General features: G+C 47.0%; 2 protein-coding genes across 8 annotated transcripts in view; both read right to left on the reverse strand.

Moving 5' to 3' along the window:
- The window catches only part of SEC31B (SEC31 homolog B, COPII component), a 39,999-nt gene extending 33,179 nt beyond the window's left edge, over positions 1–6,820 (reverse strand). For 3 of the 7 annotated variants that reach the window (XR_013346580.1, XM_077821147.1, XM_077821142.1), the window contains exons 1-2: positions 6,162–6,180; positions 878–966 (exon numbers count right to left, since the gene is read on the reverse strand). Coding sequence is in view for 6 of the 7 variants with exons in the window: in XM_077821147.1 (XP_077677273.1) it covers positions 878–956 (79 nt within the window). In the remaining variant the exon portion in view is untranslated. Of the gene's footprint in view, positions 1–877; positions 967–1,053; positions 1,073–2,737; positions 3,234–6,161; positions 6,181–6,702 lie in introns of those variants that run through there. The other 4 variants (XM_077821143.1, XM_077821144.1, XM_077821145.1 and 1 more) reach the window with 4 other exon arrangements.
- A 3,477-nt stretch (positions 6,821–10,297) lies between these two features.
- On the reverse strand, positions 10,298–16,720 carry NDUFB8 (NADH:ubiquinone oxidoreductase subunit B8). The gene is made up of 5 exons (XM_077822613.1): positions 16,595–16,720; positions 15,744–15,870; positions 13,066–13,165; positions 10,959–11,114; positions 10,298–10,521 (listed from the first exon to the last, which is right to left on the reverse strand). The coding sequence occupies exons 1-5, from the start codon at positions 16,689–16,691 to the stop codon at positions 10,429–10,431; spliced, it is 573 nt and encodes a 190-aa protein (XP_077678739.1). The 5' UTR covers positions 16,692–16,720; the 3' UTR covers positions 10,298–10,428.
- Positions 16,721–20,026: the final 3,306 nt, after the last annotated feature.

Raw genomic sequence — 20,026 nt, forward strand, 5'->3', positions numbered from 1 at the left:
GACACAGCTCGCTTGTTGTCACAATGTAGCAATGTCAGGTCATCAGCTCCTCATTTACACCAGCCTGTACTGCTGCTAATCCAAGGAATTTGCAAACTCTGCAAATCAGATATTAAAAGGACATTGCTAAGTGTTTCAATGAAACCTAAAGTTTGGGGGCTGAACAATGCAAATAGAAATGGCTTGGAATTCCATTGAGAACAACTTCATATTGAGTGCTCACTTTGCAGTGTTGGGAACCCAAAAGCAATAGCATCTGAAGACCAGGAAGTGAAACTGACCATACTGAAAGAGAACATTAGTCTGTGGTCCAGCGTCTAAACTGAGTGAAGTTAGAAGAAATACATGGTGAAAAGCAAGCGCCTGATTTGTAAGGTCCTATCATGTTGAATAATTGGAGGTGTTTATGCAGTCAAATAAAGTGCAAAGTCATTTTAAAATATGTGGCACTAGATTTTTAAAAAGTGATCAGTTGTCCAAATTTATACATAAGAACGGCCATACTGGGTCTGACCAATGGTCCATCTAGCCCAGTATCCTGTCTTCTGACAGTAGCCAATGCCAGGTGCCTTTACGCTTTACATGGGCTCATTAAGACGTTACATCAGAAAGGTCTGAGAATTTACACTCTGAAAAGCAGTCTCCTTCAAGGTCTCAAGCTGGGCATCCAAAAGTCACTAGTCACCTTTTAAAAAAATAGATCCTGATATTTATCTTGCCAATATCACTTTAATCAGCTCAAAAAAGAATTCAAGTGGTTCTTGATGGAATATAAGATAGTCCTGTCTCTCTGCACTGCATATAATGGATGGTTACACCACCTGTGTGGCTCCCACTTTCATTCTCACATGAATCCTACGGCTAGGGGAAGCTGTACCTGTCGCTAGGTAGATGGGGTGGTTGCTTGCTGGACTCCACACCTGAACAGCTGTTCGCTCAATTTCCTTTAGCTTCATTTTCTGGATTCTAGAAGAGATGTATACTGGGGTTAGCACAGTCTTGCAACGTCAGCATGGAAATTCACCAACCCAGCCACACAATCTACTTGCCTACCTGTAAAATGTTAAAATAAATCCTGGTGGGTGAATAGCATTTAGCAGGGCTGAGTTGGGGTGTTTGGGAATTCATTAAAAAATCCAAATTAACCCAGGTTCCAGTATGTGACTCTACTTTGTGGCTTGAGCTCTTCCCATACTCTCATTACAGAGGACCCTCAGTTACAGGAAAGGGATCTAAATTACATACTTAAGTCTTCAGTCTGGGTTTGGTTTCATTTAGCTACAGAAGGGCATTCAAGCTAAGCTACTCACAGGGTTGTAAGCTCACTGAACATACTGATGTCAATACATACACAGAGTTAAAATGAGCAGGGAAAACTCAAAAGAGATGCGGTAACATAGAACAAGGCAAACTGCTACATTATCTGATTTAGCTAATGCATGTTATTCTCACTTCCATATCATTCAAAGGCCCAAAAGGAAATTCACTTGGAATTCTGCTTCAGTTTGTGAACAGTGAAATAAGTGGTCTCGTGCTCAAAATCATGAAGTGCTGAATTCCCATTCTGACAATGACTCCATCAGCGACCCCAGGCAATTCACTCAGCATTTCAGTACAGGAGTTGCCCCTGCTTGCAAAATGGGAAAAAAGCTTCCCTAATTCTTGGGAAATGGGATTAGATACTACTGCAATACACATAGCACAGTAATATTCCAAACTCACCCATAGTCCACTGGCTATTGGAACACAGTTAGGACCGAGCTTTAGGATCAGGACTGAGTTCTAGAATCTGATCTGTGTTACAAGTTTCTATAGAATAGACACTGTAACACTCATTAGCATAGGCCAGACATAGGAAGTATCTGCATTCCATACTTTGCCCTATCCATGCTAGAATTGGAATGATTATTCCTAGCAGAGTTCTCTGTCATGGATGCATTCTCTGATTTCAGGGGCCCATCCCCAAAGGCCAGTCAACGTGTATTAGACATCAGATTTGAAACCACTTCCAGCCTTAGTTCGGCCTATGTGTAACCAGGGACACTGATTAGCTGAAGTGTGTGCAGAAGGGGAGTCTGGTAGGTATTCCCAGTGTACCTGGAGCTAGCAAGCGGTATGATCTTCTTGTCCCTCTCCTCCACCAAAGGCCTTCCCCTTTCATTACAGGGCAGGCTGCTTGATCAGAATTTCTTTAATGCTGTGAGTGTTAATCTGTTGTGGAATCTACTGAAGCTCATGCTACCTGCTGCCATTCTCATGCTAAGCTCACCCTAATTTATCAGAGGCCCAGGGGGGATCTGATCAGAGGCTATACAGCACAGATCACATGACCATTTCCCTAGGCATCCTAGGGCTCTGGGGTGGAAAGAGTCTCCCCCCAGCAGCAGCAGACAAAGCGGCTCATGGAAGACAGAGAGCTATATGTTTGTTCTCATGCCCTGAAGTGCATGCTCTGCCCCCTTTCCTTTTAGGCTCTATCAGACTCTCTGTCAGGCACCTCTCTCCGGCATGGCTCCAGAAAAACCCTCATGGTCAGCTCCGCATACTAGTCATGGGGAGTGAAACTGAGATCAGTTTAGCCTACTTTTGGCACATGAGGGAGAGGGAAGCAGCAGGCACTTCCTGGAGGAAGGTAGAGCTGCCAAGCCGCGCCCCCCCCAGTATGCTGAGCACTCACGGACCACACTGACGTTAGAGACTGGGACAGCAGCTGGGGGCTTCTTTGAAGCCGCCTTACCTGGCTCTCTGCTGGCTCCTGCTTCCTCAGTGCAATCAACACAGGAGCAGGTTGTACACATGGGGCTCCCTGTCTCCCGCCTAGTAAAGGGTCTCCTGCCCTCTACCAAGCAACACCACCCCAAAGCAGCCAGGAGGTCTCTTCCCTCCAAACTAGATCACTGGAAGACGGGGAAGGGAATAGCAATCATTAGGAGAGAGAAGAAAGGGACCACGGGCCACCACCAGGGACGCAGCTGGGGTGAGTGGCATCTGAATAACATTTTCAAGGTCTTCCTTGCCCTGTGTTGATTGCTGTTGCCTGGCATTTAACAGGCAAAAACAAAGAAAGCCCTGCTAGGAGGGGCTTACAATCTAAATTAGAGCAATGAAGCACAAATACGCTATAAAAGAATCTACAGTCTTGAGCCTGGCCAGGGAGGACATCACATGTACCCACGAGTATGTCAAGGGAAGGTCTTGCATCCAGTCCCCTAGAGACCACACCCAATACCTAGGACAGTCGGTAGTCCCAACCAGCTACCCCAGCAGGACACAGCACATCAAAGAGTGTATTGTTTAGCCTGACTCTATATTGGCAATGCAGCTGCAAAGATCATTAACCTATGTCATTCCTGAATCCTCCAGTGGCTTCCCCTTCTGCAGGGCAGCAAACATAAGCTGCTGACATTCACTTTCAAGGCCCTTCACCGTCAATCCCTACTCTACCTATCAGCTCTCATTAGCTACTGAGTTGTCAGTGCTCACCTTCGATCAGTCCCTGATGCCAGTACCCACTGCCCATTTGTTACATTTTCAAACACCTTCATTCTTTCTCCCCCAGTGCCCACATGCTTGGGAGGTTCGCTGCATAAACATCCACAAAACCAATGCGTAATCCACCTTCAAATCCCTCCTCTGAACGCTCCTTTGCCATGATGCCTACAAAACACTTGACCCAAGATGCTGGTCAGTGTTCTCACTGTTTACTTGTACTCCCCCATCTGTCTGAATGCACCTGTTAGCTCTTGTGTTATACTTAGATATCAACTCCTTGGGGAAAGGACGGGTCTGTATTTATATAGAGAGTGAAATGAAGTCCACACCTGGACTTCTAGATGCTACAGTAACATAAGTAATAATAATGGAGAGTGCGTCACTTGGACTAGCCAGATATTAACAATACTAAGAGAGAGACCCTGGACCATGCTGTTGAAGAGGCTGCCACTCCAGAACATGGGCATCCCTGGTTCTCAAGCCAGTGGAGTAGTTATGCTACCAAATTTTATGTCAGCAGAACAAAGGAAGGCCGAAATAAACTGGATTAGAGTGATCCAGCCAAGAGGTTACAATCTCACAGGCCTTCCAGGCACCTTCCATTTACTTTGGCTGAGAAATCAATTCAGGTCAAATGAATTGGCACTGGGGGCCTTTTGGGGACAACAGTGTCTCACTCCGCAGTAGGAGGGGTTTTCGGGACACCAATCTGCTGTTTCAGGCTTGAAGGCAAAACCGCAGCTCTGAGCCCTACACTGATGGACAAGATCAAGGATAGTCAGTAACCAAGAGCCTTCAGAATTCCATGATGTTTCTGCACACTTTATCTCTCTGTGTCCAGGACAGGATTAATGACCCTCAAAGTAAGGAAACAGTCTTCTAGCTACCTCTTCTGGCTGCTGTAGGAAGAGCCAGACAGCTGTGAAATTATTAAATCAGCAGGATTCACAGGGAGAGTGCACCATCTGGCGTTCTATCTAGTTCTAGAAGTAACATCTCAGGTCATTGAGAAAGTTCAGGCTTCTTTCAAGATCTCTTTCATTAGTCATATCAATTCCTACACTATCTGCAGGAGGGGAGCAGTTGACAAATCCCAGATAGCAACAAGTCTCAGCTGCTATTGACACTCAGCACTCCCAGAAGCCTCTCTTAGCCACAATCTGTTGCAAAGTGTCCTGAGGGAAGTACTCTAGGAATGGGGGAACCTAGGCCTAGCAGGTCAGACAAGCCCCGTCCACCAGGGACATGAGGGAAGAGAAGGTACTGTATTGAGATACCCAGCTGTCAAAATTAAAACAATCTCTCTCATCTTCTTGATGGATCATACAAACACTGCTAAAGGAGGCAGCAATATATCATCTACACAGGAAACACAGGTGCCCAGCTACTGTAGTGATGGAGGCATTATAAATAGCTACAACTGATACTGTAGTAACAGCAGCCAGAACCCAACAACTGGCCTGATAACAGCATTCCCAATCCCCCTTTAATAAGATCAACTCCCTCTTTTACAATCCCAACACTGTCAACCTGAAATCCCTTCCTACAGACCTCCCTACTCAACCCAAATCTCAAAACTTCCTCCTAGAATTAACAATACCTAGCTCTTACATTGTACTTTTTGTCTTTAGATCTCAAAGTGCTTTACTACAGAGGTCAGTACCCTAGCTCAGTGTTACAGAAGGGAAAATAAGGCACAGAAAGGGAAGCCAATGACAGAACTGGGAATTAAGCCCAGGTCTCCTGAGTGCTAGTTCAGTGCCACACACACTAGGTTACCCTTAGGGCTTCTGTTTTTCTGGGCTTATTAATTTCATTTTTCAGAATTTATTTTTAGCAATTTTTGACTTCCAGGTAGATGTCCAAAAATCAGGGTTTTCTGGGGCTCTCTTTGTACATACACATAGTACTGTTTCAAACTGCACTGCACTGCACAGTGCACTAGGGAACCTTTAGTGTGCACTGGTAGGGTCTACACGGACCTATTAATGTGCTGTTATTGCACTTCAGAAATCACACCTTTGCAGTCCACATTACAGTTCTGTGTACACAAGTGCTTAGCTACAAAACAGGAAGCATCGCCTGTATAAACAAACTGCACTGGGAAAGGAGTGAAGTCAGCATGAATTGAGTAATCATTTTCCAGTGCTGATTGGATAAACACAGATTTTTTTTTTTTTTAAATCGAGGGTGTGTTTTATTGGCATTTATCAATTAAAACCTAAAATCAGAAGCCCTCACTATACTACATGCTCCTCTGTTTGGATTCCCTGATCTCTCTCTCCCCTAATTCTCACTGTCCTAGATTGAGCCTATTTTAATAAATAAAAGTAAACATCAGGCAGTAGGAACCCAAAGGGGAGACACTGGAATGGCTCTAACGCCAGTTGCAAAGCCACTGCAGCGTGCAAGGAGGGTTTTTTTTTGGAAGGCAGGACTCAGCATAACACACGGCAACCTACAAAAGGACTTCCTACCTTCCTTCAAGAATACAGGGCTAATACTCAGCCCTACATTGCACTGCGGTACACACAATGGACAGCTTAGTGATTACTGGACTGGGACACAGGAGAACTGGGATCACAATCCCAGCTCTGCCACTCGCTTCCCACGTACCCTTACACAACCTCACCAAGTTAAAAACACACTCCTATTCCTCCACCCTTTACCGGTGTCGCCTGACGACTCTAAGCTCCTGGGAGCAGGGACTGTCTCTCATTATGTGGCCGTACAGCGCCGAGCGCGGCTGGGCCCCTGGGTGCTGCTGTACTACAGAGGACTACTGACACTCCCAAGCCAGAGGGGCTCAGAGGGCTGCGGATGTGGCCACTAGCAGAGAGCTGTGCGACGACCCACGCGTGAAACCAGCCCGCAGGTAGGGGCCCAGACCCCAGAGCGCCCACGCCACCGATCTCCAGCCCGTCCGTGGGGCGGCCGCACTCAGACCCCCGGGCGGCCTCGTGGCTGCCTGGCGCGGCGCGGCGCGGCGCGGCCGCTCCGGGCGGGGCCCCAGTTCTCAGAACCGGCCGGGGCGCGCGGAGGCTCGGGACTGGGCGCTCGGGGAGGGGGCTCCCTGTCAGTGGCCGCGCCAGAGCCGGGCCCGCGCCTGCGTGGGGGGATCGGCCGGCGGGGGCGTGCTGGGGCTGGGCCTGGGTGGGAAGGGCCCGCGCCGGGGGGGGGAACGACAGGGGCCGGCGGAGCGGCCCTTACCGGCTCCGGTACCTTCCCTATCGCGACTCCTGACCCAGGGCGGCTGGGACTCCCTGCTCTATGGTGGCCGCCAACAACCCAAAGAGCTCCGCCCGCGAAGCGTCTCCTGCCGATCAGTGTATAATATGACTCCTCCCCTCAGACACACACACTAACCCCGCCCCCAACTGGGGCATCAAACGCCTCCCCCCATCTCTGCCCCCACATGCCCTGCGGCATCAGCCCCCCCGGGTATCAACCCCCAGGGCCTAGGCTTTCCAACTCATTGCCCAAATGGGGAACATCTTTGCCTCGCCCCTTCCCCGAGGCCCCGCCCCCGCTCGCTCCCTTCCCCCTCCCTCAGTCTCTCCCACCCTCACTCACTTTCACCGGGCTGGAGTTTGGGGAGCGTGAGGGCTCCAGCTGGGGGTGCAGGCTCTGGGGTGGGGCCAAGGATGAGGGGTTTGGGATGCAGGAGGGGGCTCCAGGCTGGGGTGAGGGTGTTGGGGGAGTTTGGGTGCGGGAGGGGGCTCCAGGCTGGGGTGAGGGTGTTGGGGGAGTTTGGGTGCGGGAGGGGACTCCAGGCTGGGGTAGAGGGTTGGAGTGTTGAGGCGGGCTCTGAGAGGGAGTTTCAGTGAGGCAGGTGCCACCCCCACAGCTCCGATTACTCGTGGTTCCCAGCCAATGGGAGCTGCAGAGCCGGCCCTCAGGGAGGGGGCAGTGCACAGAGCCTCCCTGGCTGTGCATGCGCCTAGGAGCCACAAGGACCTGGCAGCTGCTTCCCAGAGCTGCACTGAGCTAGGGCAGGCAGGCAGGGAGCCTGCCTTGGCCCCAGGCCCCCACTGCGTCGTCACCCGGACTTTTAACAGCCTGGTTAGCGGTGCTGACCGGAGCCACCAGGGTCCCTTTTTGACCGAGCATCCGGACAAAAACTGGATGCCTGGCAACCCTACCAAGGGACTCCCTCTACTGAGGCATCAACCCTCCACTGGGGCATCAACCCCCCTAGGTATCTACCCAACAGGACTCTGCTCCACTGGGGCATCACCCCCCCCCCCGCACTTCCTCCCTCCACTGAGGCATGAACCCCCCACTACTTGCCCCCCAGGTATCAACCCCTCCACCCCACTGGGGCACTCCCCCTTTCCCTTTGTTGTAGTATCTCACACTCTGGCTTTAACCACATCTCCACTATCCCCCTCCCACACTGGGACATTTATTCACTACACTCTACCCCACCCCATAGTAACCCCCTGCTCCCTTCTTGTATTCCACACAACACTGGAGCATTCAATTACTGTGCCAGGTAAGAGAAGGGGGCACAACCAGGGCTTTAGCCCAGTATTGGCTATGCCTGTATCTTTCAGCTGTTCCTTGGACCCCAAACTATCCCTCTATGTGCTTCCTCAAAGACCTCCACTGTATGTGACACTTCCAGTGAGATACTAACATGAGGATGTGTCCCTGATCATCTTGGCTAATAGCCATTGACTGACCTATCCTCTATGAACGTATCTACTTCTTTTTTGAACCTAGATATACTTTTGGCCTTCATAACATCCCCTGGCAACAAGTTCCACAGGTTGATTGTATGTTAGATGAAGAAGTACTTCCTTATATTTGTTTTAAACCTGCTGCCTATTCATTTAGTTGGGTAAGTCCTGGTTCTTGTGTTATGCAAAGGGGCAAAAACACTTCCTTATTCACTTTCTCCCCACCAGTCATCATTTCAGACCTCTATCATATCCCTCTGTCATCTTTTCTAAGATGAACAGTCCCAGTCTTTTTAATCTCTCTTCATATGGAAGCTCTTCCATACCCCTAATCATTGTTGTCCTTCTCTGTATGTTTTCTAATTCCAATATATCTTTCTTGCGATGAGGCGACCAGAACTGTATGCAGTATTGAAGGTGTAAGTATACCATGAATTTATATAATAGAGCTATATTTTCTGTCTTATCTATCCCTTTCCTAATGGATCCTAACTTTGTTAGCTTTTTTGACTGCCACTGCACCTTGAATAGATGTTTTCAGAAACCTACTCACAATGACTCCAAGATCTCTTTCTTGAGTGGTAAGAGCTAATTTAGACTCCATTATTTTGTGTGTATAGTTGAGATTGTGTTTTTCAGTGTGCATTACTTTGCATTTATCAACATTCAATTTCATCTGCCATTTTGTTGCCTAAGCACCCAGTTTAGGGAGATCTCCATCTTTGCAGTCTGCTTTGGACTTAACTATTTTGGTTAATTTTGTATTGTCTACAAACTTTGCCACCTCATTGTTTCACCCCTTTTCCAGATCATCTATGAATACGTTGATCAGCACAGGTCCCAGTACAGATCCTTGGGAGGACTCCTCTATTTACCTCTCCCCACTGTGAAAACTGACCATTTATTCCCTATTTTTTAACCAGGTACTGATCCAGGACAGGACCTTCCCTCTTATCCCATGACTGCTTAGTTTGCTTGAGAGCCTTTGGTGTGGGACCTTCTCAAAAGCTTTCTGAAAGTCCAAGTATACTATATAAACTAGATCACCCTTGTCTACATGCTTGTTGACATCCTTAAAGAATTCTAATAGATTGGTGAGGCATGATTTCCCTTTACAAATGCTATGTTGACTCTTCCCCCACATATTGTGTTCATCTATGTGTTTGATAATTCTGTTCTTTACTATAGTTTCAAACACCTGCTGAACACTTACCGCAGCTTTGAGGTCTAAGAACTTTAGAAAATGCTTTTGTTTACTTCTAGGCAAAAGGCAACACACTGAAATTATTTAAGGAAAGTAACATACTGCTACTTTCAGAGTAGCAGCCGTGTTAGTCTGTATTCACAAAAAGGAGTACTTGTGGCACCTTAGAGACTAACAAATTTATCTGAGCATAAGCTTTCGTGAGCTACAGCTCACTTCATCGGATGAAGTATGCTACTACATACACTCCTTAAACTCTCTAAACCATTGGGGAATAACTGTTGAGTTCAGAAGACCAACCATGCCCTCAACAGCCAAGGTCAATAAGACACAGCAATAGGTTACTCCTACACTAACGTGGCAGACTGTGGTAAGCAGCACTACTGCTCAAAAATGGGTATAAGATTAGAGGGAGATTTTGTCCTGTGTGAGGGATGGAAGGTTTATCTAAAGTGAGATGTATCACTTCAAAGGCTAGGTTCTTCTGTGGTCCTAACCAACCAGTACATAAGGCAACCCTTAAACTTTGATTGCAGCTACTGCCTGAGGAGGGGTGAGAAAGAAGAGCCAACCCAATGAGGAAGTAGAATTATTCATAGTATAGATGGCATCATGGAAGACTTGAATAACCCAAAGGAGTTGTGTCCATCTTTGAACATAATAGAATTCTGTTTTACTTTCTTCTCCTTCCAACAGCTGCAAGGACAACCTTGGTAGCTGGCACTGGAATCAGACTTATCTAAAGAATTCCAGTGTCCATCTTACACACAGATTCATAAGGATCAACACCCCTGGCCTTCTTCTTGAAGCACCATCCTATACACAAGGGAATTCGACCCACGCTCAGAGACAATGGTGGAGTCACTGTAACGTCACTGCCCACTTTATAGCCTCTTCAAAGAAAAGAAATCCACCACAAGAATTTTCACAATATATTTCATTAAGAGTAAATGTCTTAGAGAACAAGTGTTTAGTGCATCCTGCAGTGAACATTCTGGAGGACCCCCAGAGTAAATGTCCCAGGAGAAGAGCTACATTTCCATGCATCTTTCAGATTTCATAGTTCTTCACCTCTGGGGGCTCTTTGCTGGGATCGCCCCCTCGCTCCAGGTACAGGTTATTGTAGGGATATTGCTTCGGTCCCTGCAGAGGAACATAACTGTGAAGCAGCAAGCTCAACACATTCAAACAGGCAACTTAGAAAACCTGTGGGCAAATACTTCACACTCACAGAGTGTTTTGTCTCTTTGATGCACCATGCAACACTCACAGCACCACTCTGAAGCAAAATGTTCTACCACTATTACAGATGGAGACAGTGGGGCCCTGAGACACTAAGGCCAACAGCCTGAAAGGTATTTTAGCATCTAATTCCTATTGATTTCTACAGGAATTAAATGCCTAAGTACCTCTGAGGACTTGGGCCTAAGTGACTTGTCCAAAGCCACACCGCTGGCGCAGCGGGTCTTTCGTATCCCAAGTTATTCAACCTCAAGAGGACACTGCTCTGGGCATCTGGCAGCGGCATGCAGCAACCGTTCTTAGGAGACCTATTCCCCCTGCCCCACCTCATTACTCACCACAGGCATGTAGGATGGGTACATTTCTCCAAGCCAGAACATAAACAGCATGAAGCCAATAAAGAAGAAGAACTGATTGCGCATGGTGTGCCAGGGTACCACAGTGGGGGACGTGTCAACACGGGTCCGGAGAAACATGTCAAAGTGCCAGTGCATCTAAACAATAAAGGGAGAGGCTCGGTTACATTATTCCAGTAGCACTCTACAATTCTCTGGCTCTTCATCCGAGAAACTTAATGCAATTTGCAGACATTAGACATCACAACACTACCAGAAGGAAAATGTTACCCTCATTTTACAGATGGGGATACAGTCACAGAGAAACTAAGTGACTTGTCCAAGGTCATGGTGAGTTGCTGGTGGTCAAGGACAGAATTCAGGAACCCTGAGTTCCAGCTTTCTGCTCAAACAATTAAACGATATTACTTCAATTTTTGTTTATTTTTCAAAAAATACCATGAACCCACATTTATCCACCCACAACCACTTCAACTGTGTCTCCAAACCTCTTGTTCTCATGGTGCTTCACAAAAAGGCACAGCAGGAATTAGTACAATGGTTTGTGAGGAGTTCCTGGCATCCGAGGACCCCACAAATGTATATTGCTGAGTGGAGTTAGAACAGCAAAATAATCGCAAGTGATTTCCTGCTACTTTGGAACAGGTTCCTTATCTACATACTTGTCTATAATGCACCAGGCACCATTATTTAACTCTAACAGATTAAAGATGGGATGGGAGTTATCCTATGACCTCCACAGGTTGAATACAATTGCTTGAACAGATGCACATTTAAGCTTCTCATTCACAAGGGGCTTTCAGCCTAGAAGCTAAAAGTCAAGCATCTTAAACATGAGCAGCTAAGCAGAACACATAACCAGAATGCAGACAACTCAATATTTCTGATCACATACTGTCTTCACTTCCCAGTTCATTACTTCAGATGGTGGCTGATGGTGGGTCTGACTGCACAGCTGTTTGATCTAACACCAGGGGAGCCATACTCTCACCATTACAAACGAAACCATCTCTTACAAGCAAAGAGGGCAGTTTTTACTATTTCCAACACTTCTCACTGAAAGAACTTGTGCTCCACTGTGACCAAGAGACAGTACGTGCAACGGGAAATTACCACAACCCCAAATCACCCCAGGGACAGCAAATATTAATACAGAGCCTTCTCAGCATTAGAGAGAGCCAAAGCACATAGGTATCTTGAATCACTGCAACACTTCTCATGCACCATTGCTTTTAAAAGCTCAATAGCCAAGCTGACGATTCCCAAGCCTTTCTATACTGCACCTATGATCCTCGCTACATGAGAGAATGTACTGAGAGAGATTAGATAACTACTCAACGTAAATTCAAGTCGCAGCATTACTACAGGGTAAAAACACTGCCTTGAGTTCCTTTTAGTTATCCCTCCGCTATAATCAATTTCTTCAACCGGGCACTTTGGAATCCCCAGTACGCACACAAAAGCTTGTTTTCCCTCTCGTTCTGTTGCTTAGGGACAGCTCATGTCATCCACCAAGTGAAATAATTATGGTTCAGTTTCAACCACCTACAGAAACCCCACATTCTCTTACCAGCAAAAGTTACTAGTCATTAGGAGTTGGCTCTTAAGTCTACTTTTCTAGTGTCAGAAAGGAAGTTTCAAGCAGTTTCTAGGGAAAAGGCCACCCAGCACCCATTCCATTGAAAAGCAACCCCAGAACCAGTGACAGCAGTGGCAGGACCCACTGGGCTGAGAGGGCGTGAACTTCTGTGATCTAGCAGAAAGGATGGTTTAGTGATGCAGACATCGGATCTGAAGCATTTAAGACTCTTCGATACACGTTCAAATCCCAGTATGATTGACTCAGCCCTTCAACTTACTGTGGAAGATACTAAGGTACAGATGCCCTGTCTCATCTGTATGGACACTGAAAATCCTTTGGCCTTTTTTGGGGTGGATGGGAAAGGGGGCAGAATAGAGATTTACCCTGACTTTCTTGGCCCTAAGATTTCCTTTCCAAACATCAGTGTGAGATGGTAAAGTATTACATAAATATTATTTTAGTTGAACATTAATGCTCAGTAGAAACAAAAAGATCCACCATCCCTACCGGCTCTCCCCAGTTTTGTCTCAGACCGGGGTAGTCCCACTGATACCAGGGGTCTCTCTCATGATGAGATCGGTCAGGAAGTTTGGGATAATCACCATACCTATTGGAAACATACAAATAAAACAGAAATTATTTATATCCATTGTATGGTACAGATCATTAGGAAAATCTATTAAAATGGAATAACAGAGCAAGAAAATTATTAGCTATAGTAGCTCTTGAACCTACAGTATTTTGTAAACACCTTTTAAAAACACATTAACTAACATGGCACTGCTTGCCTTCATACTGATGACTTTGGTTATATGGTGTATCCTCTTCCCCTGGTTTATTTATTTTGTCTTTATACGGGCAAATTGCAAGTGCTACTGGAATATGCTCAGCTTTTCCTCCTCTGCCCTTGTGACTATCTCAAGCCATCCCTCCCCACATTTAAAGCATTTAACTTGAAAGGCATTTTGCAGTTAGATCACCATTAACACCATATTCCAGATATTTGTGTCCCCATTGTCATAGTAACTGAGCACCTCACAAATGTTAATTTAGCCACACAAGACCCGTCTGAAGAAGGGACATATCATCCCCATTTCACAGGGAACTAAGGCATAGAAAATGACCTGCTCAAGGTCATACAGTCTGTCTTGCTCAAGGTCATAAAGTCTGTGGCAGAGCCTGGAATTGAACCCAGGCCTTCTGCATCCCAGTCCAGTGCCTATACAACCATCCTCCATCCCAACATTATTTCTCCGCCCTCCATAATGTGTTGCACACTCAGCTTCAGTGACTTGTTTTTATTTAACCTTTTAGAGAACACTGCCTTTCTGGAGTGTTGAGGGGTACATGAAGTGTTTTAATATTGCAGCAGCGTACCACAAGCACTTCAGTTGTAAGTTTCAGAGGTAGTCGTGTTAGCCTGAATCAGCAAAACAAAACAAAAAAACGAGGAGTCCTTGTGACACCTTAGAAACTAACAAATTTATTTGGGCATAAGCTTTCGTGGGCTAGAACCCACTTCATCAGATGTATGAAGTAAAAGATACAGGAGCAGGTATAAATACATGAAAGGACGTGGCTTGCTTTACCAAGTGTTAGGTCAGTCTAATGAGATAAAACTTCACAAACAGACTCCAACATGAAGCTGCAGAACTGGAATTAATTTGCAAACTAGATACTATCAGATTAGGCCTGAATAAAGACTGGGAGTGGTTGGGTCATTACAAAACCGAAACTTAATTTCTCCAATACTAATTTCTCCCTACTGTTACTCACACCTTCTTGTCAACTGTCTGTAATAGGCCACTCTCTTACCACTTCAAAAAGTTATTTCTCCTCCCTTGGTATCCTGCTGTTAATTGATTTATCGCAGGCTCAGCGGGTAGTGATCAATGGCTCTTTGTCTAGTTGGCAGCTGGTATCAAGTGGAGTGCCCCAAGGATCAGTCCTGGGGCCGGTTTTGTTCAATATCTTCATTAATGATCTGGAGGATGGTGTGGATTGCACCCTCAGCAAGTTTGCAGATGACACTAAACTGGGAGGCGAGGTAGATATGCTGGAAGGTAGGGACAGTATACAAAGGGCCCGAGACAAATTAGAGGATTGGACCAAAAGAAATCTGATGAGGTTCAACAAGGACAAGTGCAGAGTCCTGCACTTAGGATGGAAGAATCCCATGCACCGCTACAGATTAGGGACTGAATGGCTAGGCAGCAGTTCTGCAGAAAAGGACCTAGGAGTTACAGTGGATGAGAAGCTGGATACGAGTCAACAGTGTGCCGTTGTTGCCAAGAGGGCCAATGGCATTTTGGGCTGTATAAGTAGGGGCATTGCCAGCAGATCTAGGGACGTGATCATTCCCCTCTATTCGACATTGGTGAGGCCTCATCTGGAGTATTGTGTCCAGTTTTGGGCCCCACACTACAAGAAGGATGTGAAAAAATTGGAAAATGTCCACCGGAGGGCAACAAAAATGATTAGGGGACTAGAACACATGATTTATGCGGAGAGGCTGAGGGAACTGGGATTGTTTAGTCTGCGGAAGAGAAGAATGAGGGGGGATTTGATAGCTGCTTTCAACTACCTGAATGGGGGTTCCAAAGAGGATGGATCTAGACTGTTCTCAGTGGTAGCTGATGACAGAACGAGGAGTAATGGTCTCAAGTTGCAGTGGGGGAGGTTTAGGTTGGATATTAGGAAAAACTTTTTCACTAGGAGGGTGGTGAAACACTGGAATGTGTTACCTAGGGAGGTGGTGGAATCTCCTTCCTCTGAAGTTTTTAAGGTCAGGCTTGACAAAGCCCTGGCTAGGATGATTTAGTTGGGGCTTGGTCTTGCTTTGAGCAGGGGGTTGGACTAGAACTAGATGACCTCCTGAGGTCCCTTCCAACCCTGATATTCTATGATTCTATGATCTCATTAGACTGACCTAACACTTGGTAAAGCAACCCACATCCTTTCATGTATTTATACCTGCTCCTGTATCTTTTACTTCATATATCTGATGAAGTGGGTTCTAGCCCACGAAAGCTTATGCCCAAATAAATTTGCTAGTCTCTAAGGTGCCACAAGGACCCTTCAGTTTTTTTCAGTTAAATAGATCCTCCCTGCAGCCGGGTACCAGCTGATACCTGCCTCTGCCTTTCTTCAAGGGTCTAATAATCTCAGTGCCTTATGTAGCTCACCCCATGCCATCATCTGGATGTGGCTCATAGTCCTCCACCGTCATATTGTATTTCTTAGCAGCAGCTGCCCTTTCCTCTGGGGTCTTGGGGTAAGGTCCAGGCATCAAGTGCTTGGGCAAGCCCGAAGCTGAAGGCAGAAAACACAAGTCAGAGCTCTTTGGGAGTCTCATCGTAACAGGGTAAATTCACGGATAATAGCTCCACCAATGGCTATTAGCCAGGACTGGCACGGATGGTGTCACTAGCCTGTTTGCCAGAAGTTGGGAATGGGCGACAGGAGATGGATCACTTGATGATTACCTGTACTGTTCATTCCCTCTGAGGCACCTGGTATTGGCCACTGTTGGAAAACAGGATACTGGGCTAGGTGGAGCTTTGGTATGACCCAGTATGGCCATGCTTATGTTCAGGGCAGAGCACAGCTGGGAGCAGCCGATGATGGTTGCACCCCAATACATGGCAGACAGTGAAAGGAGAGACTGCTTCACAGGATCACCCCCAGGATAGGGAGCAAATCACCTGCATTGGGGTCATCAGACACAAGAATCCAGGGTCTGTGTGCGGGGCTCCTCCTCCTCCCCACCTGATTCTGCAATTCCTGAATCACAGACAAGGATCCAGGGATGCACAAGAGACTGCCCCAAGTAAAGGGCGCCCAACCCCCTCCCCACCGAGCCCTCTCCCCCAATTAGCCCCCAACCCCCTCCCCCAGGGGCACCCAGAGCCCCAAGCCGGCCCCCTCCCTCCACTGAGCCCGGCGCCGCAGACGCCTAATGACACGGCCCCCCAGGCCTGCCTAGGGGCTGCGCTGCCCCGTCACCCGCGGCGCAGGACGCCGCTCGCTCGCTGACCTGCTCGGGCCCCCAGCGGGGCTGCTCGGCCCCCCGCCGCCCGTAGCAAGGCCGCCGCCCGCAGCCAGCGGACACCGCGCAGCCCCACCACCGCCATCAGCTACCCTCTGCCCACAGTGCGCAGGCACCAAAAGGACGGCGGCCGGGTAGGGTCAATAGAGCGGAGGGGCGGATTCGCTTTACTAGACTAGACGGGGCGGAGCTGGGCTGGAGCGAAGTCAGAGGCGCGGGGGCTTAGGGGAGGTGGGGGGCTCAAATGGGGGGGGTTAGAGAGGAGGAGGAGCGGGGGTTAGAGGCGTTTGAGAGGAGGGGGGTTTGAGAGGTGGGGGTGTTGAGAGGAGGGGGGTTGAGAGGTGGGGGGGTTAGAGGGGTTTGGGAAGATGTGGGGGCTCAGAGAGGTTTGGGGAGGGAAGTTAGAGGGGTTTGGAGAGGTTGGGGGTTGGCAGCATTAGGGTGGTGGGGCCTAGAGGGGGTTGGGGGACAGGATGGGTTAGGTATGTGGGAGGTCTGGGGCCCAATGGAAGGGATGGGTTAGGTCAGAGAGGTTAGAGGGGCTGTGGGGTGGGGTGGGATGGGGCAGGGAACTCCGGTGATTTGAGGTGAGATGGGGATTTAGGTGAGGGGTTAAAGAGGTGGGGGCCTCAGAGAAGGGATTAAAGAGGCCTGGGTGAGCTGGTGGCTCTTGGGGTGCCAGCTGCCCTGCAGCCCTTTCCTGCCCTGGGCTGTGGCTGGTTGGCAGGTATCTCACAGCTCTGTGCCCCTAACCTGGCAGTGATGCCTCTCCCTCTCCTTTTGCCCTTCTCCAGGGCATGGAGCCCTTCATTGCTCAGTTGCTCTCCCAAATGGTACTCTACAAACCTAATCCTGTGTGGTATAGGGAATGGGCTATTTTACTGGCAGCTCTACAGAGCCAGAGAGAGACTCATACCAATTAAAGGCACCTGTTTCCAGGGAGGTCATATGGAAAACTAAACCAGCCCTAATCAGCGTGGTTACCTGGATTACTGCCAGTTTTGGGATAGCTCTTCCACAATGCAAACTGCAAAAACCTTCTCTGCCTTCCCGGTACAGCCCTGTCCTGCAGCATTACAGGAGCGGCCATGCTTTCTTACCTCTCTTCTGTGTTCTTATTCCCTGTCTCACATCCATGTTGCAGTATTATAAGATGCCTTCTCATTCCTCTAGTTCCATCGGCTCCCCACCATAGCATTACAGGAGCTTTCCTGTTTTCCCATTTCCCCTTTGCCATCCTCTCCAGCTCACGCTTATTCAGCTACTTTACAGGACTTCCCCTGCTTTCTTTTTCTTCCGTCCCCGTGGCTCAGAGCTGCAACTTATCATTACAAGAGTTCACCCACCATTATCTAGTTAGGGAAAGGTTTCAGAGTAACAGCCATGTTAGTCTGTATTCGCAAAAAGAAAAGGAGTACTTGTGGCACCTTAGAGACTAACCAATTTATTTGAGCATAAGCTTTCGTGAGCTATAGCTCACTTCATCGGATGCATACTGTGGAAAATACAGGAGATGTTTTTATACACACAAACCACGAAAAAATGGGTGTTTATCACTACAAAAGGTTTTCTCTGCCCCCACCCCACTCTCCTGTTGGTAATAGCTTATCTAAAGTGATCACTCTCCTTACAATGTGTGTGATAATCAAGGTGGGCCATTTCCAGCACAAATCCAGGGTTTAACAAGAACAGTCTGAGGAACGGGGGGGGGGTTTAGGAAAAAACAAGGAGAAATAGGTTACCCTGCATAATGACTTAGCCACTCCCAGTCTCTATTCAAGCCTAAGTTAATTGTATCCAATTTGCAAATGAATTCCAATTCAACAGTTTCTCGCTGGAGTCTGGTTTTGAAGTTTTTCTGTTGTAATATCGCAACTTTCATGTCTGTAATCGCGTGACCAGAGAGATTGAAGTGTTCTCCAACTGGTTTATGAATGTTATAATTCTTGACATCTGATTTGTGTCCATTTATTCTTTTACGTAGAGACTGTCCAGTTTGCCCAATGTACATGGCAGAGGGGCATTGCTGGCACATGATGGTATATATCACATTGGTAGATGTGCAGGTGAACGAGCCTCTGATAGTGTGGCTGATGTTATTAGGCCCTGTGATGGTGTCCCCTGAACAGATATGTGGGCACAGTTGGCAACGGGCTTTGTTGCAAGGATAGATTCCTGGGTTAGTGGTTCTGTTGTGTGGTATGTGGTTGCTGGTGAGTATTCGCTTCAGGTTGGGGGGCTGTCTGTAGGCAAGGACTGGCCTGTCTCCCAAGATCTGTGAGAGTGTTGGGTCATCCTTCAGGATAGGTTGTAGATCCTTGATAATGCATTGGAGGGGTTTTAGTTGGGGGCTGAAGGTGACAGCTAGTGGCATTCTGTTATTTTCTTTGTTAGGCCTGTCCTGTAGTAGTGACCAGAAGTCACTGATAAGTGGTACTGATAAGAGGTTAGGCTTCATTCCACAATGAATTGTGCATTCGTCAGCACCCACTGATTCTGCTCACATGCTGCTGCTGGTTAGACCAGGCCTCTGGTTCAGTGGAATGGTTCACATGTGTAAGTCTTTGCGGGATCAGAGCCTTAGTCTGAAATGGGTTTGAGCAACACTGTCTTTTTGTTTTGATTTGTTCATGAGCTTCTCTCCAAAGTTCGTAGTTGTCTGTATCAGTGTTATTAGTTTATGCCAAAATTGCTTTCCTTTAATAGTGAATCTCACAAATGGATAGAAATGCCTTAGACCTAGTTTATGCTACAAAGTTTTGCTGGAATAGCTCACATCAATTTGGTGTGTGAAATAAACTATCCCAGCAAGAGCCCTTTTATGCCTGTATAAGTGCACGTACACTAAGGCTTTTGCTGCATAGAAATATTGCACGCACAAAAATCACACATCGAACTGACATTGCAATGCTGGCAAAGTGACTAGTATAAACCTGGCCTTAGATTCTCATTTGACAAATATAGCAAAGGGAATGAAATTAGGTGTCAACCCTTCTGTTTCTGCCCATTCTGTTGCTCAAGGACGCAACATACACACTCTTGCAACTTGAGAGAATTGCATTTTCAGTTTGTGCCTACCCATCAAAAACCTACTCTCAAGAAGCAAACTCTCACATCTAAAAATATTATTTAATCAACTATTGTTATTATAATATTGATTTAAAAGCTAATACATGAAAAGGGCATGGATGTGATATTTCTTTCTGGATGTCATCATCTGCTATATGTTAATGAGAATTTATTACAGATATTATCTTTCGAATACAGGGCAGCATCTTATTGGAAAAATAGGATCAATACTAAATAAGATCAATTCTGCAGTTGGCTCTATTATGCAGATTGCCTTTTCTGTATCAGTATCAATATTATTAAAGTTAATACAGGAATGTAATTGTCTTATCTTGGTAGAGCCAGGAAAAT

This window comes from Eretmochelys imbricata, chromosome 7 (assembly GCF_965152235.1).
Source record: "Eretmochelys imbricata isolate rEreImb1 chromosome 7, rEreImb1.hap1, whole genome shotgun sequence".
Lineage (NCBI taxonomy): Eukaryota > Metazoa > Chordata > Testudines > Cheloniidae > Eretmochelys > Eretmochelys imbricata.